Source organism: Lytechinus variegatus, chromosome 3, assembly GCF_018143015.1.
Source record: "Lytechinus variegatus isolate NC3 chromosome 3, Lvar_3.0, whole genome shotgun sequence".
Taxonomy (NCBI): Eukaryota; Metazoa; Echinodermata; class Echinoidea; order Temnopleuroida; family Toxopneustidae; genus Lytechinus; species Lytechinus variegatus.
The window spans coordinates 8,362,432-8,389,906 of NC_054742.1; the positions used below are offsets into that span (position 1 = coordinate 8,362,432).

At 36.0% G+C, this 27,475-nt stretch overlaps 2 protein-coding genes across 2 annotated transcripts in view; both read left to right on the forward strand.

The window, feature by feature from the left end:
- LOC121410146 (MTRF1L release factor glutamine methyltransferase-like) overlaps positions 1–8,029 on the forward strand; it is a 28,699-nt gene extending 20,670 nt beyond the window's left edge. The window contains exons 7-8 of the mRNA XM_041602036.1: positions 3,718–3,927; positions 7,670–8,029. Of these exons, the coding sequence (XP_041457970.1) occupies positions 3,718–3,927; positions 7,670–7,703 (244 nt within the window). The 3' untranslated portion in view covers positions 7,704–8,029. The remainder of the gene's footprint in view (positions 1–3,717; positions 3,928–7,669) is intronic.
- Positions 8,030–12,760: 4,731 nt separating this feature from the next.
- On the forward strand, positions 12,761–25,943 carry LOC121410147 (protein kish-B-like). The gene is made up of 3 exons (XM_041602037.1): positions 12,761–12,885; positions 22,004–22,135; positions 25,124–25,943. The coding sequence occupies exons 1-3, from the start codon at positions 12,876–12,878 to the stop codon at positions 25,204–25,206; spliced, it is 225 nt and encodes a 74-aa protein (XP_041457971.1). The 5' UTR covers positions 12,761–12,875; the 3' UTR covers positions 25,207–25,943.
- The last annotated feature ends 1,532 nt before the right edge of the window (positions 25,944–27,475 follow it).

Sequence of the window (27,475 nt, forward strand, 5' to 3'; positions counted from 1 at the left end):
CCCCCCCCATGAAGAAATCTCCATCAAAGTCACATGTTTAGCATAAATGAAAGTAGGCCCTTTTCCCCCTTTTCCATGATTTTTATATCAAAAGAAACTACATGAAATGAGATTAAATCTTTCAGTATATTGTTTCAATGAAAATCTTTCCTAAATCAATGCTGTTACTCTGGCATCATGCATGCATCCCTCCAAGTGCCACACCCCTGCATATGAATGAATCAGCCCAGATCAGCAAAGTCCAAAGCCCAAAGACGTAAACAACTCATTCATGAAGTATTCTTTGAGATTGACCCCAAGTGGAGCATTTCACTTAAAAAATTTCATCCCTTGCCCACACCATGTCTCCGCCCCCACTTGTGGCACTGCCCACGATGCTACACATGTATTTAAAAAAAAATATTTTGCAAAATATTTCATTTGAAATACCTTCAAAATTACGATTTTTTTATCATTTGAACCTTCATGTACAACTGGGTCTATTTTTGGAGACTAGTCGAGAAAGTACTGGTGAAGACGGGCGCATGTTGGAATGTCGTTTTCATTGTGTGAGGGGGATATAAAAAAGGTTGCATTGTTTTGAAACATGAAAGGAATTGTCCCGCTTCCACCCTATCTTTCTCTCTCTCTCTCTCTCTCTCTCTCTCCCTCACATACACACACAGATGGGGGAGGGGTCAATTCATTTCTGAAGTCATGACCTTTCCTGATAAGGGAACCACTGCCTTCTTCTTTGTTTCCCAAAGTTTCATTGGCTATCCGAAGGTCCAATCAGCTCAAGTGAGCTGGTTGTGTGTTTACTTATTGTTTTGTGCACGCAGACAATGACTTATTTTGTGTATCGACGGCAAGGTCGGGTGGGATTAAAATTTTCGGAGCGCTTTCATGTTGGTGTGTAACTGTGAATGTGATACAATCATTGATAAGTTTTGAAAAATTACCTCGGTAACATGATTTTTAAACCTGTATGAAGTATTCAAAAACCGTTGTCATCGTTGTTTTCTTGTTTTTGTTGTTATTATTACTTGGGTATTCGAGTTATCCCAATGTCATCATCAGGATCTACCGAACATTTGATAAGTGTAAATTTTTCTAATCGATTGGGGGCATGCCAATCGAACCATTCGATCAATCGATGTTTACTCCCAGGCCGAATCGTAATCGATCATGATCATAGCTACATGAAATAATCATGAAAAAAATATTCTCATCTTTGTAATTCTGTTTCTGTCCTGATTCTCTCATCAATATTTTTTCTTTTTTTTTTAAATTTTCATTTAAAAAAGGAAAGTAAAAATGACTGTTATTTTTTGTTTAAAGATTAAAACAAAAGAAAGTTCAACACTTTTCATAACTATTCTTTTTAGAAACAAAATTTATTATAAATATATGACAGATCATCCTAGAGATCACTTGTTTGTGGGTCGGCGATCTTTATTTTTTTTATATTTTAAATTTAATTTGGCATTTATTGCCGAACCCCGAACCGAACCCGAACATGCCGCCTGACTTGCAGCACTATCTTGAACCAATCTTCAGTCCTTTTCCAGTTCAAAAGCCTTTGTCAGTGTCTTCCTCTTGTGATTTAAGGCTGGGTGGCAAAAATAACACCTTTATCATGATACTCCATCCATGGAAATGTCTTATTCCACTTGGGATGGAATCTCCTATTCTTTGTGGTTGAAAAAACTGACTGCCATGGTATGTAGTGGGTTGTTTTGGCTCTAGTCGTACCTGTTTATATTAGTCATGGACTCAGAAGTTGGTGAAGAACTAGATGTGTCATAAGTTTCTTCTAGTTCATGTGCACGTATCGAGATGTCAAGAGCTGTATGAGTAGAAGGTCTAAAAAAACGTTGAAGTTGGTGTTTGCAATTTTGCACCTGAAAGAATGTTGACATCTTGGGTTTCGGCATTAGCTTTCGATGTGGCAACCGTTGTCAGCAGAAGTAGGCTTGAAGAAAGCAGTGATTTTCTTCATGTTGGATTTTATAAAGAAATAAAACAGCAACAATATATATCAATAATCGATCAGTAATGAAAATCAGAAGTCAGACAAACTGACTGATCGAGCAAGCGATCTTAAACACGTAGGAGTAATGCCGAAAATTTGTTTACAAAAAATATATATATGTCAATGAATGATGTGATATTGATAAAATTTGTTGAACGTTGAATATTCTATACAATGTTCAGCTAAATTTTAGTTTAATCCCTATGTTAATTTAAAACATAAATGTCAGCTAGGCAGGGCTGAACATTTTGGAAAAAATATGAGGTGTAGTTATGGGGTTACCTTTTTTCAAACTTAATTTGTCCTGTCTTTTTTGACGAAATGTTTTCCTGAGAATGAATAAATACTTCTCTTCCAAATTCAGCATGTCACTCAAGGTCAAATGTCATCTATTGTCAATGAACATAGTATTTTATCATTATATGAATTGTGTTTTTGTGAATGATTATATTATAGTAGTTATTAAAGTCAGCACTGCTGCTATATTGAATCACGTGATGCAGGTCAGAACGACTGCCAGAGGTGCTCCACTTGTTTTACATAGCCTTGGCACCATTTTGCCACATTTGGGGCTCCAAAAGGAACGATATCTTATTAGTCAACCTATATACGGATAAGGGTGGGGTACATTTGACAGGCTCTTGTGGGACTGCTTTAAGGTTCCCTAACGTCATTGTATGCAACATGCAGAGCAGTGCCTTCTCTAACTTTTCCAAGAGGTTTCATTAAAATGAAAATTGCTTTAACATGGAGAAAACGACTTGTGCCCTCATAACCATCTAAGTAATATACACCGTTCCATCGCTATGCACATTACATGCGTGTTAGTCACACCAGAAAAGGCGTGCCAAATCTATTCAGTCTATTGTACTCTCTTGAAAAGCATGCCAGCGATCACATTGTAGTCAATATTATTAGTGTGACTTGGACATGGAGGTTGCTTTTTAGTGTCATTTTATTATCGAGTAATACATTTATAAGTATTCGCCCTTTAAGCAAATTAAGGTATTAATACTGTCATGAAGCATATCAATATTCTAGTTAATATATCCTTTTTCATGTCGAATGCTGATAGTTTGTTGGTGTATGATAAAGCAGAAAGATATCAATGGACATGCAAATTTTTGACCCAAAATATGAACATTTTGGCATAAATTCTAATTTTTTTCAAAAAGTATTTATCGGACTGTCCAGAAAATGATTGCAATAATTTCTACTATATGTATTTTGTAATAATTTTTTTTGTAGTTGGAGGTAGGAAAATGTTTCCCAGACAGATTTTTAGGGCTTGAAAATACCAAAACCAGCTCTCTTTGTGTTATACTTTTAGAGATATAGCCATTTAAATTTGCGATGTCGCGCTAATTAGTCCAAAGGTCAAGCGCGAGTGCCACATGGGAGAAATGCACGCACAGCTTCGCAACTCCCTCCATATAACTAGTAGCCGCTCCATGCATGGCTATTGCATGCACAGGGCTAGCGTGCACCGTACCTACAGTGCCGCAATCCCGTTCTGTAGACCCTGTTTTTCACACTGCGTGGTATATATTAAGTTACCAAGAGCCTGTATTTTACACTTGTAGTAAGTTCCTTAGACCCCAATTTCAGAGTTTCGTGAGGCACACCCCATCATAAAATAATTTGAGTGCCCCCCCCCCTGGCTACTAGCTCTTTGATTATCTGTGTTTCTCTTTCATTTCTAGGTATGAAGACCCAATGGCATTGGAAGCAGGTGCTGAAGGTATGGATGTCATCAAGTCAATCATCAAACATGCACGGTTTCTTCTTAAACCTTTCGGGTTGATTTGGCTAGAGACAGACACCAGGCACCATCACATGATACAGGAATGGCTTACTGATTACCCAGCTTTCTCCCTTCAGTTTAACAACAGTTTCTTGGACTTTACAGACAGGTATCCTGAAACCAAAAATGTTTTGAAAGGTCCTTTGGGAAAATAACAAGGTCTTAAAATTTTTCTAAACAGCATATTTCTCATGAAATTTTAGAAAAAGTAAGCATGTGAATTTTGGGCAATTTGTATTTAAAGTTGATCAGGTTGAATGTCATTGCATTTTTGTTTCACCTATAGGAGAAGGCAAGCCTTACAGACAGATGGCGTAAGTCATCCGTCTGTCCATCACAAATGAAAAAGTTTACTTGCAAGACTCTTGTATGATACATAACTTGGCAATAGTGACCAAACTTTGATGGTAGATGCACTAGGGTTACCATCATGTTTAATAGTTGATATCGTAGGTCCCGTGGTGAGGTCAGATGTCATGTTATAGAGTACCTATAGAACTTTTTCATGATATATAACTTGACAACTTTTAGTCAAATGCCAACTAAGCTTGCAGGGTTGTAATGAGTCACTAAATTACGGTCTAGTCAATTCGTTTTAGGGTTCAAGCTGAGTTGAACCAGTAAAGTTCCTATAAAATGCAAAATATATATTATGGAATACTGCTCAAGTCACTATTTGATTGAAAATCTGCCAAGTTTTGGATGGGTGCACCAGGGATAATATGTGGCGCTGTCGGATTTTACACAGGGTGGTGAAAGGTCATTTGTGGCCAAATGTGTAGTTTATTTGCAAGACTCTGTTATGACAAATAACTTTGCAACCATGGCTCCTCATCCAACTAAAACGTAGGTTAAGGATGCATTTGGGGATCTTTCATACTGTACTGGTATTGAATGTAACATGGTAAGGTCAGAGGTCATTTAATTTCAAATGTTAAAAGTTTACCTGTGAGGATCTCTTCTGACTCTAAACTGGACAACTGCAAGTCCAATAGCAACCAAACTGGGATGATATGATACACTATGAGTACATTAATATGTATAGTTGGTGATAGAACTTTTCCTGTGTCAGCTTCATAATACTGAAATTATTTGCCACTTAAGATAAGACAGTCTTCTCACTAGCAATGTTCAGGAAGGCATTAAAACCTATCTCTTAGCATTGTGTTATATTCATATTAATCACTTTTGTTATAAGCGCTTATGGGAGAAGTGCAGTATTAGTAATAATGATATAATAATGATTAATAGGAGTAACATATTGCATGATGAGATCAAAGGTTATTTGAGGTCATGTTTTATATTCTACTTTCAAGCGCTCTTCTAATGTGTGTCTTTGCACATATGTTGCTGCAATAGTAATCAATCTTTGGTGATAGATGCACTTGGGACATATTCAAGGTGCATTTTGATGTCACATGGTGAAGTTAAAGGTCATTTTAGGTCAAACATTAAAGTTTACCTGGAAGTCTCATGACAGATAAATTTGCAACTCACTTTCAACTAAACTTGGGTTTTAACTTTTAGATGAACTTGGGAAACCTCCCATGGGGGCACTTCCATTGATGGGTGGATACCATGAGCGACCATGGGGTCTCAAAAAGCACCCTAAACACATATTTTCAATATTCTGAAAATGCACCCCTTAACAAGTATTGGTGTGTGAAACCCTACCCTTAACAAGGATTGGGAACAAAATGATACCCTTGGCAAGTATTCCCTGAATTGAACCCCTAAACAAGTACAGCGATATTCTAGTTACCTTAAATACATCATTGGGTATACGGCCCAAATTCTCACACCTTGCGCAATTCGGACTCAACATGTAGTTGATGGGGAAAAAAGTCCGGCAAAAAGTACATCCTTAAAGGAGAATGAAACCATTGGAACAAGATAGCTTGTGTGAAAACAGAAAAATCAAAGAAACAGATCAACGAAAGTTTGAGAAAAATCGGACAAAAAATGAGAAAGTTATGAGCATTTGAATATTGCGATCACTAATGCTATGGAGATAGCAAATTGGCAATGCGACAAAGATGTGTGATGTCACTTGTGAACAACTCTCCCCATTACTTTAGTATATATTTCACTAGAATTGCCTCTTTTATCACATCTATCCATAAATCATGTGTTCTGTCTACATGAGGGCATGTAATACATATTTTTTAAGAATACATCATGGATAAAGAGTTTGTTTCATCATAAGAAAAAGCAAAAAGAGACATTTTGATGGTATTTTACAGTCCACCAAAGGGAAAGTTGTTCATCAGTGACATCACACATCCTTGTCGCATTGCCAATAAGAGGATCTCCATAGCATTAGTGATTGCAATATTCAAATGCTCATAACTTTCTCACTATTTGTCCGATTTTTCTCAAACTTTCTTTATTCTTATTCTTTGATTTTTCTGTTTCTACACAAGCCTATTTGTTCCAAAGGTTTCATTCCCCTTTAATAAAACATTTTAGTCTTTACCCTCGCAAATCTGACCCTTAACATGTAACTTTCCTAGCGATATAAATATCCCTTTTTGTCTCGCCCACCAGAGGTGAAGGCGAGACTTAGGGATCCAAATGTCGTCCGTCCGTCACAAATCTAATGACACATAACTCCACAACCCTAAGTCGCTTTTCAACCAAACTTGGATGGTAGATGGACTTGGGGGACCTGCATGTTATGCTGCAGTCGTAGGTCGCATGGTAAGGTCGAAGGTAATTTTCAGGTCAACGTTAGAGTTTACATGCAGGACTGTCTTATGACACCTAACTCCGCAACCTTAAGTCGCTTTCAACCAAACTTGGATAATAGATGGACTTGGGGGACCTGCATGTTATGCTGCAGTCGGAGGTTACATGGTGATGTCAAAGTCATTTTCAGTTCAACGTTAAAGTTTACATGCAAGACTCTCTTATGACACCTAACTCCGCAACCGTAAGTCGCTTTTAAACCAAACTTAGATGGTAGATGGACTTGGGGGACCTGCATGTTATGCTGCAGTCGTAGGTCACATGGTAAGGTCAAAGGTCATTTTCAGGTGAACATTAAAGTTTACATGCAAAACATTTGTATGATACCTGACTCTGCGATCGGAAATTACTTTTCAACAAAACTTGGATGGTAGATGTACTTGGGGGACGTGCATCATGTTCTGCAGTTGGAGGTCACATGGTTAGGTCAAAGGTCATTTTTAGGTCAACGTTAATGTTTACATGAAAAACTTTCGTATGATACCTGACTCCGCAACTGGAAGTTACTTTTCAACAAAACTTGGTTGGTAAATGGACTTGGGGGACGTGCATCATGTTCTGCAGTTGGAGGTCACATGGTTAGGTCAAAGGTCATCTTCAGGTCAACATTAAAGTTTACGTGCAAGGCTTTTATGACAAGCGTTATTCCATCCCAGTCATTTCACAATGAAGTTTCGATACAATTTGGTTGTGTGCCCTTGCAAATCACGATATTTCTGGTTATTTTCATAAGTGGGCGAGACACAAAATCGCTTTTGCCTTGTTTATTATTTTATTTTTTTTTGCACCCTTTACATTATGTACCTAACATGTCCTATCTTGAAAAAGACGTCCTCTTTACGTGTTTTGGGGTCGCGCATGGTATCCACTTGTCAATGTAAGTGGCCCCTCCGGGGAAACCTGTGTGTAATGCTACCATTAATCTACCCATTGCCTTGTTCTGAGCTAAACCTAGATCTGTGTTTAAACCCTGTTTGTTTGTTTGTTTGTTTTTGCCATATTCACGGTTGGTTATTTTAACTGTGACACAGGAATTGAGTATTAGCTGATATAGATTTCCTAATTTAATTTCTTATGTTTTCTTGTGTTTTGATTATTTATAGAGCAAGATTTTGTCAACTAGAGTATTCTCCATGACAAGCATTACATTACTAAACATTTCAGAAGACACGGTTCGGCATTAAAAGTATGGCTCCTTGAGATGTACAGATGTCATTGAGAGACCGATGTCCTTTCAAAAGTCCTGGAGATAAGGGATTCTCACCTTGACCAAGTGAAATCTGAAAGTCAAGCATTGATGAGAGACTCGTTCTTTGGACCAGACTGACAAATATTTGCTGAATGGTCGGACTGATCAGTGGACTTTGGAAGATACTTCCAACAGTCAAGCAAGGATTTTCAATAGATTTGTCATCAAACGGTGGCAGCGTTAACATCAAATCTTAAAAAGGTTAAGTTTTTGAATGACAGCATAACTTAGAAAGTATATGGACCTAGTTCATGAAACTTGGACTTAAGGTCAATCAAGTATTACTGAGCATCCTGCCTGATTTTCAGGTCACATGACCAAGGTCAATGAACTTTGGCCATGTTGGGGGTAATTGTTGAATTACCATCATTACTCTGTAAGTGTATTGGTCTAATTCATAAAACTTGGACATAAGAGTTATCAAGTATCACTGAACATCTTGTGCAAACTTTAGGTCACATGACCAAGGTCAAAGGTCAATGAAATTTGGCCATGTTGGGGTGGGGAAATTGTAGAATAACCATCATAACTCCGAAAGTATTTGGATCTAGTTCATAAAACTTAGACACAAGAGTAATCAGGTATCACTAAACATCTCATACGTGTTTCAGGTGACATGACCAAAGTCAAAGGTCATTTACGGTCAATGAACTTTGGCCATTTTGGAGGTAATTATTAGATTGCTCTCCTAACTTTCAAAGTTTATACATAGTCTATAGAATGTGGATATAGGGGTAATCAAGTATTACTGACAAGTATGAAGTCGCATGATCAAGGTCAAATGTCATTATTGTCCATGAACCAAGTATTGTATCATATGTCATATAATGATTAAAAAAACACCATTCATATAAAATATGAATTGTGTTTTTTGTGAATAATTATTTTATAGTTGTTTTCAAAATCAGCACTGCTGCTATATTGAATCGCATGATGCAGGTGAGAATGGCCAGAGGCGCTCCACTAATTATTAATGAGCTTGGTGCAGACAAAAATGCTTCTATTTATTCTGCCATTGCTGCTTTTAACCCTATCTAGGCCGGGGGGGGGGGGGGGGGGCCTCGGAGGCGGCATGTCAGGCCAAAAATTGCTCAAAAACATAGTTTTGTGTACAAAGTCAATGCAAGTTGTGTTTTCAACCAAAATTCTTAAATGTATGATTATTTTTAATTTTGCTGGTCTACATGTATTTATTTTATGCTTTTTATGATCTCAGAAGAGTCCCCAACAAATTTCATTGAAAATACAATGAAAAACAAAAGGTCAAAAAACAAAGAAATACATAAGAAATTGCAAAAAACAATATAATACATAAGAAAAGGTTTGATATCACAATTTTTTCATGTACACTTGCTAAGAACACCATTTAGGGAGTTAGAGAAAAAAGTATGATTTCACATACTAATTACGCATAAATTAACATGATCACTTTATAGCGATTCGCATGAAAAAAATTAGTATACAATTTTGTAGATTATGTCCCAGGCAACATGCGTGCCAATTTTCGGCGTGATCGCATGATCGCTGGCTGAGATCACTTCCTAGAAGTGGCATATAATACTTACTTTCTTGTCATATTATGGTATGAAATAAAAATGTAGACAATTATTTTCCTCTAAATAAAGTAAATAATTCAGACTTCACTGTATTATTACCTTAGGTTAATATAAGTCATGAAAATATTAAAGGGGAAGTTCACCCTGAAGAAAACTTTGTTGCAAAAATAGCAGAGAAAATTATAAAACATATTAGTGAAGGTTTGAGGAAAATCCGTTACAGAGTAAGAAAGTTATTAGAGTTCAAAGTTTTGCATTTGTGACGTCATAAACGAGCAGCTGCCCCATGTGTTATGTCATATAAAATGCATTAATTTCAAATTTTGCATGGTTCCTGATGACTTAATTTTCTTTTCTATTCATGGTCGGGTGTGAAATGATTTGTCTATTGATATACAAAAGGTACAGCGAAAACCATTATCACTTTTCTGAGAAAATGACATTTCATTGATTTTTTACCATTTGCTATGTAGGAATGCTGCTCGCATATGACGTCACAAATCAAATAATTGAAATTCTAATAACTTTTTAATTATTTGATGAAATTTTCTCAAACCTTCGGCAATATTTTTTATTATTTTTTCTGCTATTTTTACGATAAAGTTTTTGTCAGGGTGAACTTCCCCTTTAAATAAATTGACAAAACATGACATACACCCCAGAAGGTGTTAGCCATGAAGAAATGTAGTAACAAGTTGGTTTATTCCCCATCTTCATCTATCATTTTGTTTGCTTTTAACTAACAGTCTCATCACAATCTCTCAAACTGGTTCTAAAACCACTTCACTTGAAGCAGTTCTTTTGCTATGGGAATGCCCTCATTTGGGTCACATGTTTCTTGTGAAATTTCAAACAGCAGTGTAAGCAATAGCATGATCATCAGTATACTATACAACATGTGTACTGATTTGCATGCCTGAAATGCACACACTATGGTATTTCCAGGCAAAGATCAGTTCCTGAAGAGCGGTTGTGTTCTATGTTTCGATCAGTGTAACAATGCAAAGAAGTTTTGAAAACTATTTTGCAACGTAGATTTCCATACTGATTTAGAAGACTACTTAAGATTGCTTACCTGCTTCAAAAGTTCCCACTTCACATTAAATTGGTATTCACTACTGGTTTAAGGAAGTAGATGAGAATCTGTTAGACTGCTGTCTAGGAACTTTTATGAGATAGTTATTTACTTGCTGGACTTGTCTACTATGGTCTGATGGTAATCAGGACTCGCAGCAAAACACAAATGAGATAGTACACTGTATAAATTGAATAAATAAACAATGATTACAAATCCCACAATGTCTTTGTATATTGATGTAATGATATTATTTTAGAGATATAAGGAGGGGGAGAGAAAAGAAGGAATGGTAATAAAACAAGTGGCCCTTGGAGGATGAGAGTTTTAGGAGAGTGAGCGAGTAATAGAGAGAGAGAGAAAAAAGAAATTGTTTAGAAATTTTCACAGCTGACAAATTATTCAGTGCAGACAATTTAAAGGGGAAGTTCACCCTGAAGAAAAGTAAAAATAGCAGAAAAAATGATGATAGATATTGGAGGTTTCAGAAAAATCCATTAAAGATTAAGAAAGTAATTAGAATTTCAAGTATTGGATTTGTGACGTCATAAACAAGCAGCTGCCCATATGTTATGTAATATAGAATGCATAAATTTCAAATTTTTCATGGTTCACGATGACTTATTTTTGTTTTCTATTCATGATAGGTGTGAAATGATTTGATGATTGATATACAAAAGGCACAGTAAAAATCATTTTCAATTTTCTGAGAAAATTACATTTCATTGATTTTTTACCATTTTCTAGGAATGCTGCTCACATATGACGTCAAAAATCAAATACTAGTAATCAAAATTCTAATAACTTCTTAATTCCTTGATTGATTTTCTCAAACCTTTGGAAAATTTTCAATTATTTTTTTAATGCTATTGCTACAATAAGTTTTTGTCAGGGTGAACTTCCGCTTTAAATGGGATAATGCCCTAGTACAGATGAACAAAATGTGACGGTGTACAAATATACATATATATGTTGAAATTATCTGTAAAATGATATCTTTTGTGGTTTTTTTTTTTGGTGCCTTTTGCTTGTTTCTTCAGCCAACCTTACTTTCCGTTTATTGTACATTGGTTTCATGAAATTACCAGTACTCGGGACAGTTATTCTAGAAAAAAATTCATTGGTTGAGAAGCACTTGTTTCTTACTGTTACCACACTATCCATAGAAGAACAAATTGTCAATACTGAAAGCTTTATGAAACTCAATTAAAAATTCTATGGGTGTGAGAGACTTGTAATGGTAGTGCCAGTAGTCGTGATCCTTGGGGCTGGGATATAACAATTTCTGATATATTGCATTCTGGAATTTTACTTCTTTTTTCTCTCATGCGTGATGTCAGAGCTGTATGAAATCAAGATATGGTACATTACATAGGTAGCTTAAGGGTGTCCAAACATTAAAATGCTGTGACAAAAGCACGCATCAGCATTGGGCATTTTTTAATATAGGTGGTAAATAAGCGTAATTTGTACTGGAAATCTGCATAAACCATGGATTGAACCTGATGATTTTAAAAACCACATTTGTGAGTTTGGGCCATAGAAAAGGGATGGTCCAGGCTGGAGATACTTGTACCTCAAATTCACAGAGAAAAATGCTGTAAATCATTGAAATCGGTTGACAAATATCGAAGTTATTGAATTTTAAATGTTTACATTATTCCGGTGAAACAGTTCTAGGCATGTCTTCATGAATATTGATTAGGTGGGCTGATAATGTCATATCCCCACTTGTTCTTTTGTATTTTATCATATAAAATTAGGTTTATTCAAAAAATTTCTGCCAAGAACTATAACAATTGGATTGACAACTGATTAACTAAGTTGTGCATTCGTTTTTTTATTGCCACAACTTACTTCATAATGGAGACACGTCATTTACACGTACAAATAGAATCAATTATGATTTCATGTATAACATAAGAAAAAGGAAAGTGGTGATGTGAAATCATCAGCCCACCTGATGAATATTCATGACAATGTGCATACTGTTTTCACAAAATAAAACTTGTTATCCAATTTTGATGAAATTTTCAGCATTTTGCTCAGGCCGTACTATCATTTTAATGTTGTCTTGTCTGTGAATTTGGCGGGAATTTGGGCCTAAGGGTATATTGTGTGAGAGAGATTCAAAGCAATTATTTAGCGTTAGGAGGTAATTTGCTGGACCCCACAAACATGGTTGTGAAGAGGATTTTCAGAGTATCGCCTGTTTGCCTTGCTGCGCGAAGCTGGTTAAATCACGTCACAAGATGGGGGTATTAACAGTGTCTTTGCAGAGCAGAGCCTGGAAAAAGGCTAGTAGTAGTGACGTGCTACGCTATACGGTGGCAAATTTTTATTTTGGTAGAATCGCAACGACCAGACATCTGAGGCTGAGGTTGAAATTTTTAAGTCTTCAACAACATGAAAGTTGTGATAAATCAAAAATGACAAACGGTAAGTAATTTGAAAAGTGCATATGCAGCCATACCATTCTTGTTTTGTGTACATGCTGAATAGGCATAGATCTAACGTTAGCTCAGGCTACTACCAAATTCCAGTACTAGCTTCAGTCCCATTCGTAAGCAAATATGTTTGGCTGATATTGGTGAATCTTCTTTTTATTCTTCCTCCGCTTTAATGGAAACCAGCACCAAAATGCAGTATGACGTAATCCATCCATCCAGTTCATTGCATTTGAAGGTTGAATTGGCCAAATCGTGGTTTTGGGAACCACTCGTAGATTTGTGTACGCGCACTTGTGTACAAAGTGAATGGAGGTGGAAATAGGGAACCGTGCGTGTGACTGAATAAAGCGCTGCTGTATGAAGTGAACGGTGGTTCCCTATATCACGATAATGCCGTTAAATTGAATAATTCATTGAGGACGGAAGAGATACGGTAAGTTTCATAATGAATTAAAAATAATGAATGCAGAGTATAGTGAGTGGCACTCATTCAATGAACAAGGTTATAATATAACCTTGTTCTCAGTTATATCTCCATGTGTGGCAAAATAAGGGTGGCAATGTTTGGCTTATTTTCTCTTTTTCTTTGGGGCAAATGCTTGATTTTTTTTACACTGACAGTTTCCATTACACCTATTATTCATACAACTTGGCTCTTATTTAAAATTGATTCATTAAATCATTTTTTTCTTCATCCAAAATAGAGATAAAAAAATTGAAAATTTTCTTGCCATATTACTTTCCACCAATAGAGGGCCTACACAAATATATGCCCAAAATTCAAGTTTTTGAGCGCTCTGGTGAATGAAAAAATTATTTCCAAGTTACTAATGAAAAATAAATTGCAACTGTATGGAAATTAGTAATTTTGGTCACAAAAGTGACATTTTAATGATTTTTTAAAGTGTGTGCTCTGTACAACATTGGCATACCATAGTCCTACCTCTAGATTCCCCACAGGCAGGGTGGTAGCAGTAAACAAGTGGTGAGTGGTTGTATTACCGACTAGACCAAAAGCTTCGGTCTCTGTTTTGTTGGTTGTTCAGCTGAACTTCGTTGGCTTCACTCACCAAATACAGAGACCGAAGTTCTAGCGCGATCTGTACAGGGGACTCAATGGCCATATGTTTATGTACTTAAGATCGGATAAAACGGGGAAGTGAATTTGCGCGACAGCTGAGGTAAGTCACTGTTTTTGTTCCTTTTAACTTCATTTTTCCACGTTTTTTGGCAATTGATGCCAAGAGGGAATATAAATTTGCACTCTGGTCACTATAATTTTCGAAATTTTTATTCATTAAAGACAAAAATTGAAAAGCCCCGACGGGGGGATTTTGCATTGCAAGTCCCCTAATGGTGGCTGCACGATAGCGAGCCGTCTGTGTACGAGGAGAAATAAAAAGAAAAATGTTAAAAAACTCCTCGAAACAGACGGCTGCCAGCTGTCTAATTACCGACCTGCCTTGTATTACTGAACGTGTGCATCGTACACGTCAGAAAATAATTTCATATGCTCAATTCTTTGCAACATCCTTCCAAAGAGAACTTGAATAGAAAGATGATGAAAAATGGTCAAAACACATTTTCAAAGTCTTAATAGTCTAAAAATAATAAAATATGGTCAAAATAGCTCATCAGTGATTTTGTTGATTTCTCAACTTTTGCCATTGAAAACACACGTTCGGTAATACGACACCTTTTTCAGGTGAACAAAATATTTCACATCCGAAGAGGGGTCCGATTGGAAGCTAATATCATCAAAAGGAAAAACGATTTCGGCAAATTTTTTACATATTTATATTTTGTAGGTAATTGTGTATTTATGGTGAAAGTTTGGTGAATTTTATGAGAATAATATTTTTGAAATGATTGAATTCATGAAAAGTGTTCGGTAATACAATCCACTACCATACTATCTGGTAGCTGGTAGTGGTAAGCATGACATCAAACTGAAGAAAGGAAGATTAACGGTAAGGAACTTGGTAAGAGTACCACTCTACTATAATTGTTCTTGATGGGGTCATATAGGCACTCATTCAATAAACAAGGTTATAATATAACCTTGTTCTCAGTTATATCTCCATGTGTGGCAAAATAAGGGTGGCAATGTTTGGCTTATTTTCTCTTTTTCTTTGGGGCAAATGCTTGATTTTTTTACACTGACAGTTTCCATTACATCTATTATTCATACAACTTGGCTCTTATTTAAATTTGATTCTTTAAATCATTTTTTTCTTAATTGAAAATAGAGATCAAAAAATGAAAACTTTCGTACACAAGGGAACATATATGCCCCAAATTCAAGTTTTTGAGCGCTCTGGTGAATGAAAAAGTTATTCCCAATTACTAATGAAAAATAAATTGAACTGTATGGAAATTAGTAATTTTGGTCACAAAAGTGATATTTTAATGATTTTTTAAAGTGTGTGCTCTGTACATTGGCATACCATAGTCCTACCTCTAGATTCCCCACAGGCAGGGTGGTAGCAGTGAACAAGTGCATATAGGTATAATATGCCCTAACCCAGGAGCTCGCGGGCGGGAGCCCTGGGGCTTACCTTTTTTTGCCATAGTTTAGACACGGGACTAGAGTAATTTATGGTCAAAATATTCATAAAACAATTGTGAAAACAGAAATTATGCACCTACCACGATTATATGGATGAAGGATTAACGAGTGGCAGTATCCTGACATCGAGGCACAGACTGGAGCCTCAAAAAAACGCAAAGTTCGCTCCTACCCCAGTCTCGATCTGCCATTCATTGTTATGAATTTTGAAAGAATTAGGAGAGGTATCGCGACCGAACTTTTTGGGTTTTTTTAGGTTCCAGTCTGAGCCTCGATGTCAGGATACTGCCACTCGTTAGACCTTCATCCATATAATTGATGTAAGTGCATAATTTCTGTTTTCACAATTCAGTTTTATAAATATTTTGACCATAAATTACCCTAGTCCCGTGTCTATGGCAAATACATGGTAAGTCCCTGGGGCCCGTTTGTCAACACCTGGACAAGTTAGTCATATCTTTATCCACCAACCACGGAGTTAGTTCCAATCTTACTAAACCCGTTTCACGAAAGGCTTCCTAACTAGAATACCGTGATATCGAATCTATCGGTAAAAACAGCAGACGAGACGTAGCCTCAGTCACAAAATAGCCTCAGTCACAAAATAGCATGATATTCAAAAAGAAAAATTATGACAAAATTGCAGATATTGTGATGAATTGGGAAATACATCTTTTCAAAATAATAGCACAAGCAAATTATACATCATACATGATTAGACCATGAAGACTGGAGCATTCAATTGCTGAGAAAATGGAATTATGAATAATTTATTTCATGACTAAAAAATCACATGTGGACGTTGAGATGGGTACCCCCGGGATATCCAATTTTGATAGTTTACAAAAGTAAACCATAACAGTTTTCTTTGTAAAATTATAATTTTACGGTCTTTTACAATTCCAAACATCGAAATATAGTTTAACAATTTTTTAAAAATCTTTGATACCGAAACTTTATACGATTTGACAAATTGTATACATAAATTTAGAGATAGAATTCATCCAAATGTTAATAGGGGTCCGAAAATGACAAATACGAGTCTAGTTATGGATTGCCTGACATGGTAGAATTATCTATTAAATTATTTACTATTTCAAAATGAATGGTTTTGTGGCGTTTTACCAACAGTTTCTTTGTATTACAATGATCAATGAATGCATTATCCCACTTGTTTTGTGATGTAATTTAAAGGTCAAGTCCACCTCAGAAAAATGTTGATTTAAATCAATAGAGAAATATCAGACAAGCACAATGCTGAAAATTTCATCAAAATCGGATGTAAAATAAGAAAGTTATGACATTTCAGAGTTTCGCTTTATTTTCAACAAAATAGTTATATGAACGAGCCAGTTACATCCAAATGAGAGAGTCGATGACGTCACTCACTATTTCTTTTGTTCTTTATTGTTTGAATTATACAATATTTCAATTTTTACGAATTTGATGATTAGGACCTCATTGCCTGAAGCACAAAATGTTAAAATAGTGGAATTCCACGTGTTCCGGGAGGAATGAAACTTCATTTCACATGACAATGACGAGAAAATAAAAATATTTCATTTTACTATAATAAAATACAAAAGAAATAGTGAGTGAGTGATGTCATCAACTCTTCCATTTGGATGTAACTGGCTCGTTCATATAACTATTTTGTTGAAAATAAGCGAAACTTTAAAATGCCATAACTTTCTTATTTTACATCCGATTTTGAGGAAATTTTCAGTGTTATGCTTGTTGAATTTTTCTCTTTTTATTCAAATCGAGTTTTTGTTGGGGTGGACTTGTCCTTTAAACCTCAATGATTGATTACATAAGATTATGATTTTCAAATTTCTAGGCACTTTTGCATGTCATAGTCTACCCACGTGATGCCACTACGTCATTAAGAAAGAAGTTATGACAGGTTCGGAGGTGTCATAAATATTTAGTGAGGTAGTTGTACCCGATCTTGGTAAAGAGGACAAGTAGCTCACTACATCCAATTTAGTCAAGAAGTCAGACTTATGATGGTGTTGAGAAACGGGCCCCTGGGTTAAATATGCCCATAATATTTCATCTTGCATATTTTCTTTTTAGTTTTGTAAGGTCTTCTCTGTGCATGTGAGATAAAAAATAGGCACAGGATCCACTCATTCAATGAACAATTATAACCTTGTTCTCAGTTACATCTCCATGTGTTGCAAAATAAGGGTAGCAATGTTTGGCTTATTTTCTCCTTTTCTTTGGGACAAATGCTTGATTTTTTTACTCTTTCCATTACAGCTATTCATCATATAACTTGGCTCTTAAGTAAATTTGATTCTTTAAATTATTTTTTCGTAATTAAAAATAGAGATTGAGAAATGAAAATTTTCATACCATATTACTTTCCACCAATAGAGGGGGTACAGAGGGATGCAGATGCTCCTCCAAAAAGAGTGTGGATTTTAATTGGATTGCCTCTGATGCTTTGTAGACTACCATACTTTTAACAGCAGACTTCACAACTGCACCCTGTACCATACAGTCAATGGAAGCTTCTTCCATTGACTGTATGGTACAGGGTGCAGAATGAGAGGGTGGAGGTCTGGAAGCTTGCATCTATTAAGAGTATCCTACCAGGCTTTGATAGAGGTGGTTTAACTGGAGAGAGCATGCAGGAACATCTGGTATTCAATGCGAGTGGTATGAGGCCGGTCAGTAGATATAAATATTCATCATGCTCAGCAGTTTTGGGGATGCCCAAAATTTGCTTGAATAATTGCGGCTCTGCTTGACCAAGCCTTCTCTTTATTCCTTTGGTGAGGGTCATGATCGTTGCTCCATACAGCATTCTGGGAATGCAGTAGACCTTCCAGAGAGTGGCACTGTGGTTTGGAAGCAGACCCCCAGTATAAGCTCCAGATCCAGAGTGTGTAGAATGTTTTTAGCCCTTTGCGATGATGTCTTCAGTTGGGTCTCGCCTAATGCTGGACTTTATGATGCCAAGATGAGGGTGCAAAGAGGCTGTCTGCACCACAACATCTCCAAGATGCCAGGCAGGATGCTGAGGAGCATTTTCCCTTCATTGAATATGACAATACAGCTCTTGGAAGGATTAATTCTCTAGTGCCATTCCTCTGCGTATTTACTAGTCTGATCTAGCATGCACTGGAGTTCACTCGGGGATGAGCTAAGGAGGGCCACATCATCTGCCAGTACAAGGAGTCCAGAGTATTGCCCCAGAAGGCTACATCCAATGTGCTTGACACGAAGAAGTTTGATGAGACCATCAATGAAAGAAATGTAGAGGAGAGGTGAAAGGACACCTCCTTGTCTTTCCTTGAAGAATAGGAAAGGGCGCACTGACTTTACCATCCCATAGGACTTGACTGCGCAGGTCATTGTACAAGGAATTAATCATGTTGCAATGAAGTGGATGAATGCTTGTGTCCTCTAACTTCTGGTAGAATTCGTTATACCACACCCTACCGAAGGCCTTCTCTGCATCAAGTAGGGCAACATAAGTAGGCTTCCTGCTGAGAGTGTTGAGTTCGAGGACCAGCTCAAGGCAGCATGAGGTAAAGAGACAACCAACACCTGGCACCCAACACCTAACAAGATAGGCAGAGGAAGAGTGAATCATCTTCTACATCTTTCCAGATCCTTTACATAACACTTTTTGTGATACCAATATTCGCATAAATGGCATTGTATAGAACCTTGAGATGCATTTTCATGACATAGAGGACAGGCCATATATATCTCTGAGCCAGCGTCTGAATCACTTGTATCTAAAACAAGATGACTTTGTTCTTGCTTGAGTTTACATGATGAACAGCAGTAAGGTTGTTGGTCATCGGCAATAATGTCTTTGAGTTCTTTGCCTTGGAGGTGGGTACATGAGAAGTGATACCACTTCAAAGACAATCCACCCGGGGTGGGGGGGGGGGCTACTTAGTATAAATGTATGATGTATGATACATATGTGCCATGAGATGAGGATTGAGACCCCCATTTTCAACAAGAACCCACTACACTATTCAAGTAAGATTAGGCGGACCCCGGGGTAGTCGTCCACCTACACTCCCCCAATCAGTTATATTGGGAGGAGAGACTTGCGAGTGATTCAAGATACTAGCATGGATCTTCGGAAGCCTATTGATTTTGAGGTCAAATGGTCAAGGTCACAGTGGCATGTTTTAATCTTACCCTCCTGAAGTCCTTGTAAACTTGATAATTTTAGTTTAACTTAACCTAGGCTCATATAATTTGGTGTGTATGATACAAGCATGGATCCCAGGAAGCCTATTTATTTTGAGGTCAAAGGGCATGATCACAGTGACATGTTTTCATCTTACCATTCTGCAGCCCTTGTTAATGCGATAATAATAGTGGAACTTAACCTAGGCTCATATAATTTTGTGTGTATGATACTGGCATAGATTCCAGCAATTCTATTGATTTTGAGGTCAGAAGGTCAAAGATGAAATCACCACCTTCCACTTTTCTTGCTTGACCAATAACTTAATTTTCTGCATTACAGGCAGGCGTATTATGTGCTCGCTTTAGAGACGCTCTTGTTCGCAAATGTCATAGCAAGTCTCTCGATCACATTCTAACTTCAAGGTCAATATGCCCACTGCAATATGCCTACTGCTTTTCCGAATTTCGAAATCGTAAATGGCTGTATTTTGGCACAAACTCAAGTTCATTGTCACACTCTCATTGAAACATCGCTTCGATTGTCCTGCTTGGCTTTGCCGCAGATTTTATATGGACTTAAGTTATCGTCCATCATACTGCGGGAGTTATGCTTGTTACCAATGAGAGGATAGTCATCAACAGTTCAATGCCCTATTACATTCATGGAATACCCCTGCATGGTGTAGACTGATAAGGCAAAATATCTTGGTGTAAACATTCATGAAAACATGAAGTGGAATCGCCATGAAGACGTCAACATTAAGTCTGCAACTCGGCAGCTTCCTGCAGAGAAATATCAGGGACTGCCCACTCATTCATTGAATAAGTTTATCATATAACCTTGTTCTCTGTTCTGTGTTTTGAAATAAGGTTGGAAATGTTTGTATTTTATTGTTCTTGGGGATAAATGCTTGGTTTTTTTACACTGTCAGTTTCTATTACAACCATTTATGATATAAATTGGCTGTTACGTAAATTAAATTCTTAAAAGTATTTTTTTCTATTTAGAAATAGAGATTGTTGAATGTCAATTTTCTTGCAATTTTGCTTTCCACCAATGATCAAAATTAAAAGTTTTTAAGCATTCTGGTGGGAAAAAAAATGATTCCCAAGTTCCTAATGAAAAATAAATCACAACTGCCCAAGAGAAATTTTATACCTTATACCTCTTTGCTATATTTTTTTATATCATGAGTACAATTCCTGCCAATTTTCTCAAGGGTATTTTGGTAATATGGCTGAAAAACCACCCCCTTCACCATCTACATAAAGACCTATTTTTGTTTTCAGAATATGGATGATAACAATACAACTTTGCCTTCTCCAATTGCTGATGCTAGAGCAATGGCATCATGTTTGGGCGAAGGATTTTCGTTAGGAAAAATATAGCAGCCTACACCAAAAGGAACAATATCGTTACATTAACGTTAGAGGCCAATAAATTTGCAAAAAAGACTGGATGATCCATGTTTTATGAATTAAGACAGATTGGCCTGTATTCTTGACTCGGGTTTAAATTAAACCCTGGTTTAAAGTTGTGGTTTAACTGTTGAGAGCCAATTTGGGCACAAACCTTACAGTACACATTCAACTCATATGATATCCAGATTGTTCATAATTGTCTGGGAATGATAACTGAAGTATTTTTCTTCATTATGGAAGCAAAAAGAAACAAAATAATAAACATAAGAAATATACAATACAAACAGACATTTTGAAATGTTGGCTCCCCATAATTTTAGCACAGAGATAGAACATGGTCTATTAAAATCAAACCTGACTTCAGAATATGGGCCTATGACATTTTATTTTTAATTTTATTCATATTCTTACTATGTCATCAAACAGCAGACTGGAAAAGGGTTTTAGTGAAAAACCATTTCCTAATAATAATAATAAACAGTTCTTGTATAGCGCATATCACAATTATGAATAATGTCTCTATGCGCTTCCAAAGGACTTGGATATTATTACCCCAGCTGTAGCTTGGCTGCCGTAATTAGTAAGATTACAGCGCACACGCATTTCAAGGAATAAATTCCTGCCAGGTACCCATTTACCTCACCTGGGTTGAGTGCAGCACAATGTGGATAAATTTCTTGCTGAAGGAAATTACGCCATGGCTGGGATTCGAACCCACGACCCTCTGTTTCAAAGTCCGGAGACTAATCCACTGGGCCACAACGCTCCACGTTTCCTAATCATGTAGTAAGCCTTTATCAGAGGCCTCATTATGATAAAACGGATTTTATGTTATAGATCATTTTAGATGCCAAACTCAATAGGAGAGTGATATACATTATGATCCAATAGTATGTTCTATATAACCATAGATATCTTTTCTTTTCTCTTTGTTTCTGTCCTGCTCCAGCATACTCATTTGATGGTCTAATTGTGTTTGGACTTCTGGTTATTTGTACATGTGCCTACATGAGGAGAGTTCCTCGTCTTAAACAGTGGTTCCTATCAGAAAAGAAAGGTTTCTTTGGAGTCTTCTACAAAGGTATGACAATAAGAAATCAAAATATGTGCATGTATACAAAATGTATTTTTCACTTTATTATTAAAGCTTTTATATTGCTTTGTTTTGTATTTGGGTATTTGGGAAATTTGAGTTAATCATTCCTGATCAATCAAAGTCAAACAATTTTCATTTTTGTCTCGCCTGCATAGCAGAGCAAGACTATAGGTGCCACTTTTTCAAAGGTGGTGGTGATGGGTCAATAAACTAACCAAGTACTAGTATTGGGTATCACTTATCAACATTGAAATCTTGACCACGGTTAAAGGGATTGTCCAGGCTGGAAATATTCATATCTCAATAAATTCACAGAGCAAAATGCTGAAAATTTGTTCAAAATCAGATAACAAATAAAAAGTTATTGAATTTTTAAAGATTTGCATTATTCCCGTGAAACAGTTCTAGGCATGTCTTTATGAATGTTCATTAGGTGGGCTGATGATGTCATATCCCCACTTGATTTTATTTTATTATATGAAATTAGGTTTATTCAAAATTTTTATACAAAGAACTAAAACAATCGTATTGACAACTGATTAACTGCATTAGTTATTTATTGGCCCAACTAATATTTCATCATGGGAGACAAGTCATTTACACATGTATGAAACATTAATGATTCCATGTAATAACATAAGGAAAAGGAAAGTGGGGATTTGACATCATCAGCCCACCTAATGAATTTTCAAAATGATGTGCATATAACTGTTTTTACAAAATATTGATAAACTTTAAAACTCAATAACTTCATTAATTGTTATAATAATAATATAGGGTATTTATATTGCGCACATATCCACCTTGTTAGGTGCTCAAGGCGCTCCTATATTACCCGGCTAAGCTAGGCGTTCAGAGCGCACACAGCTTCTTAAGGAATTCCTACTGGTTATCCGATTTCAATAAAATTTTCAGCAATTTGCTCTGTGAATTTTACTCTATTTATTTAGATATGAATATTTTCAGCCCGGACCATCCCTTTAAGTATTTGAGCTGTCATCATAACTTTGAAAGTTTATTGATCTGGTTAATGAAGCTTCGACATAAGTGATCCAGTCAGTCGGCAAGCCCTGAAAAAGTAGCTTCTTTTATCCAAGTGATATTCATGACTATAGGGTTTTTGCATTATTAATGAGCTTGGTGCGAACCAAAACACCTCTTTTTATTCTGCCATTGCTTCTCTAAATATTAACCAAATTTCATGTTTTTGGTATCTTTGTAAAGAAGAAGAATCATTCTTTCAGGTCATGTGTTTGGAATTTTTTAAAAATGTTGTAATATAGGGAAAACTTTTGATATAAAACATGAAACAAAATGATTTTTTTCATGAAACAAATGTTGTTGTTGTTTTCACACTTGATTTCTGTTTGAGTACAAATGATTTTTAGATCATAATAAAGCTGAAGATCTACGCTTTAATATGATATAATTTGTATATGACGATGTATCTTAGATGGGTCAGCAGCCAGCCTTTAAGAGGCCAAGTACATTTAGCAGCTCAAAAACAAGAATACTGCACTCTGATTGGTCACAGAGACCACACACCCACGCAAATTCCAATGTTCCCCACACTGGGCCTCTGCAAGGTCACACTCACCATGTGGTAATCTCTTCAAATAACCCGCGCCTGTTGTGAAAACATTATTCAGCCAATCAGAACTCTGGATTTTATGTTACTCAGAAATTTTAGAAATCTCGTCTTGCATCTTGATGGAAAAAGCTGGCTGCTGACCCATCTAAAAGATGCCACATATCAAGAGTGACATTGTAAGAAAGTATAGAGTTTGAGCTTTCTGATGATATAAATAATGTTGGTACCTAAAACACAAAATGTTGCACAATTTGCAAGTGAAAACAGAGGAAGAAAATTCTGTTTGATGCATCTTTTCTGGTAAAAAATTCACTTATTTATCAAAATATTTTATTCAAAAGAAATAACCAATATGAAAGAGTAACATTTACTCTTCCCAATGGTACAAAAATAATCAATTTTACTCCAGGAGAAAGTGGTTAAATTCTTTGAGAAAAAAGTCTCATAATTCACGAGATTTTGCAGGGACATGAATTCAGCCACGAGAGGACTTGGATAAATCTTGCCCATTTGCTCATTAACACAGGGGCTTGCCGACTGACTGGATCAGTGATCGTCTTGCATGAGTTTCTGGACACATGGTTAATATAAGGTTAAAGGTCATTTAGGGTCGATGAACTTTGAATAAGTTTGAAAGTATATGGATCTTTTGCATGAATGTTGACATAGGGGTAATCAAGTATCGCTGATCAGTTTACATTTCAGGTCACATGATTGAGGTCAAAGGTCAAAGAACTTAGTATTTTGTTATTGTATAAATGATGTTTTTGTGAAAAATTATGCACCTTAGTTGTTTTTAAAGTGAGCCCTGCTGCTACATTAATTGAAATGTGTAATGCAGGCGAGACTGCTAGAGGTATTCCACTTGTTCATGTTTTCTGCCAATTTGTTAGCAAACAAATAATACTCAGAGAGGTGGGGGATTGAGTGTGGTGATAAGCCTGTTGTATTGAAGTGAATTTATTACAATTCAAGGTAGTTTTGTTGTCTGAAACATTTTAAAATCCTCTTTTGTTAATGATATTGCAATGATATAATATTTGCAATATAATATTTTGTCTTCTCAATATCATCTGTTTATTGAATTTTACTTAAGTTTAATTATATTCATATCATTCAGCCTTACATAATACACCCATGAAATAGAATAATTTAAATTATCATGATATAGCCCCCCACCCATCCACAAACCTTAATGATTAGATTTACTGGTCTTCATAAATGTTTTGCCCTATCAAGTTAGGTCTGTATTTTGTTTTAGTTGCTGTTTTATTTTTTCTACCTGGATGTATATGTTGGTGTTTTTTTATTTGTAAAACACAATCTGTAAATAATGACTTTGAGTTTGACCCTCTTTCTTCATTGTATTTTCACAATTACAGCTTCTATTATTGGAACTCGTCTCCATCTGTTCACTGCATTATCATGTGTGTTCATGGCTGTGTACATCATGTTCCTGAAATGACCTTACATCAATGACTTTTCCAAAATGAAACTCTCCCAGGAGCATTGTTCATCACCAAATTTACATGGAGGGTACCATGAAATCAGTGTGATGGATAGGACAGCATTTGTACTGTGTGTGGCTTTAATAGATCACTTCTGGATGAGTGTGGAAAGAACATTGTGCTGGACAGAAGAAATGAAACATTTTTCAACATGATTTTTATCTGAAAAGGAAGCAGAGTTATAAGACCATTCCAGGTTTAGTGATGCACAATTGGAGATGATCTTCTGATATATGTCCTGAAACAAAATGGCTTGAATTCACTAAGGTGGTTTTTAAAACCATCGGTTGAACCCATGGTATGCAGATTTCCTGTATAAATTACCCTTATTTACCGCATTTTTATATTAAAAAATGTCCAATGCTGATGCTCACTTTTGTCAGTGTGCCGAATTGATGCCTGTTGCCATGGTTATCCACGCTATTTTATTCACAAGTTGACTGTTTTGAATTAATGACTTCACTCTTCAAGCAGTGGACTCATCAAACAGTCTGCACTCTTTAAGCAGTGAACTCATGAATAAAATAGCATACTTAACCATGGCAACAGGCTTCAATTTGGCGCACTGTGACAAAAGCGTGTGTCAGCATTGGACATTCTTTAATGTACACAGTGAATAAGCATAATTTATACAGGATATCTGCATAAATCATGGGTTCAACCGATGGTTTTAACATCCACCTTTGCGAATCCGGGCTAAGGAAAAATCAATGAATTAAACCATCAAAACTTAATTAATTTTAAGCCTAGATATCATACATGATAGAAGATATAAGTAGTAAAGGGGGAAATATTAATAAAAATTACATGATTAATCCCTTTTTGTACCATATTTTGTATAAATAAATCAATGAAAATGGTATCTCTAAAGTTTTAGGCTCTCTGCTAATGCATATTGAACAATGTTGAAATGTATGTTATTCAAATTAGTCATTTCAAATTACACAAAGACTATCAAATAAGATTGGTATTCAAGCCTCCATCAGATAGTATACCCAACTATGGTGACAAAATTCCAGACATTATAAATTTGTTTGATTTAGTTGATTTTTCTTCAAAGCCTATCAAATATATCAGTTATGTTTATCTTCAAAATTTGTTCATAGTCTTGTAAAATGCTCCCATAGTTTGTACAAGTATTCATTTATAGAATTTGTACTTACCTTGTAGATGCAAAATATATATTTATTTTTTGTACAGGTTTTCTTGCAGAATAGAATTGTGAATAAAATACTGTATTTTAGTTACAAACTATGTATTATGTGAGGAATCAATGCTTGGGCTGAAATCAATATGGGGGGGGATAGAATGAAATGAAACAAAAATGGTGGCAAAATTATCAAATTGGATGGAAAAATAACCATTTTTATTAAAAAATATTTTAATAATAAACACAGCATTTATTATGCACCATCTATCTAGTAAATTATTCCGAGGCTCATTACCTATGCATTACCTATAAACACTTTCATGCTTATTATGAATATGTGACAAGTAAAGCTGATGACATCATATTCCACTATTTTCTTTTCCATTTTTGTCTCGCCCACCAGAGGTGAAGGCGAGACTTAGGGATCCAAATGTCGTCCGTCCGTCACAAACCTGTAATGACACATAACTCCACAACCATAAGTCGCTTTTCAACCAAACTTGGATGGTGGATGGACTTGGGGGACCTGCATGTTATGCTGAGGTCACATGGTAAGGTCAAAGGTCATTTTCAGGTCAATGTTAAAGTTTACATGCAAGACTCTCTTATGACACCTAACTCCACAACTGTAAGTCGCTTTTCAACCAAACTTGGATGGTAGATGGACTTTGGGGACCTGCATGTTATGCTGCAGTCTGAGGTCATATGGTAAGGTCAACTGTCATTTTCAGGTCAACGTTAAAGTTTACATGCAAGACTCTCTTATGACACTTAAAGGTCAAGTCCACCTCAGAAAAATGTAGATTTGAATCAATAGAGAAAAATCAGACAAGCACAATGCTGAAAATTTCATCAAAATCGAATGTAAAATAAGAAAGTTATGACATTTCAAAGTTTCGCTTATTTGCAACAAAATAGTTATATGAACGAGCCAGTTACATCCAAATGAGAGAGTGGATGATGTCACTCACTCACTATTTCTTTTGTTTTTTATTGTTTGAATTATACAATATTTCAATTTTTACGAATGTGATGATTAGGACCTCCTTGCCTGAAGCACAAAATGTTAAAATAAT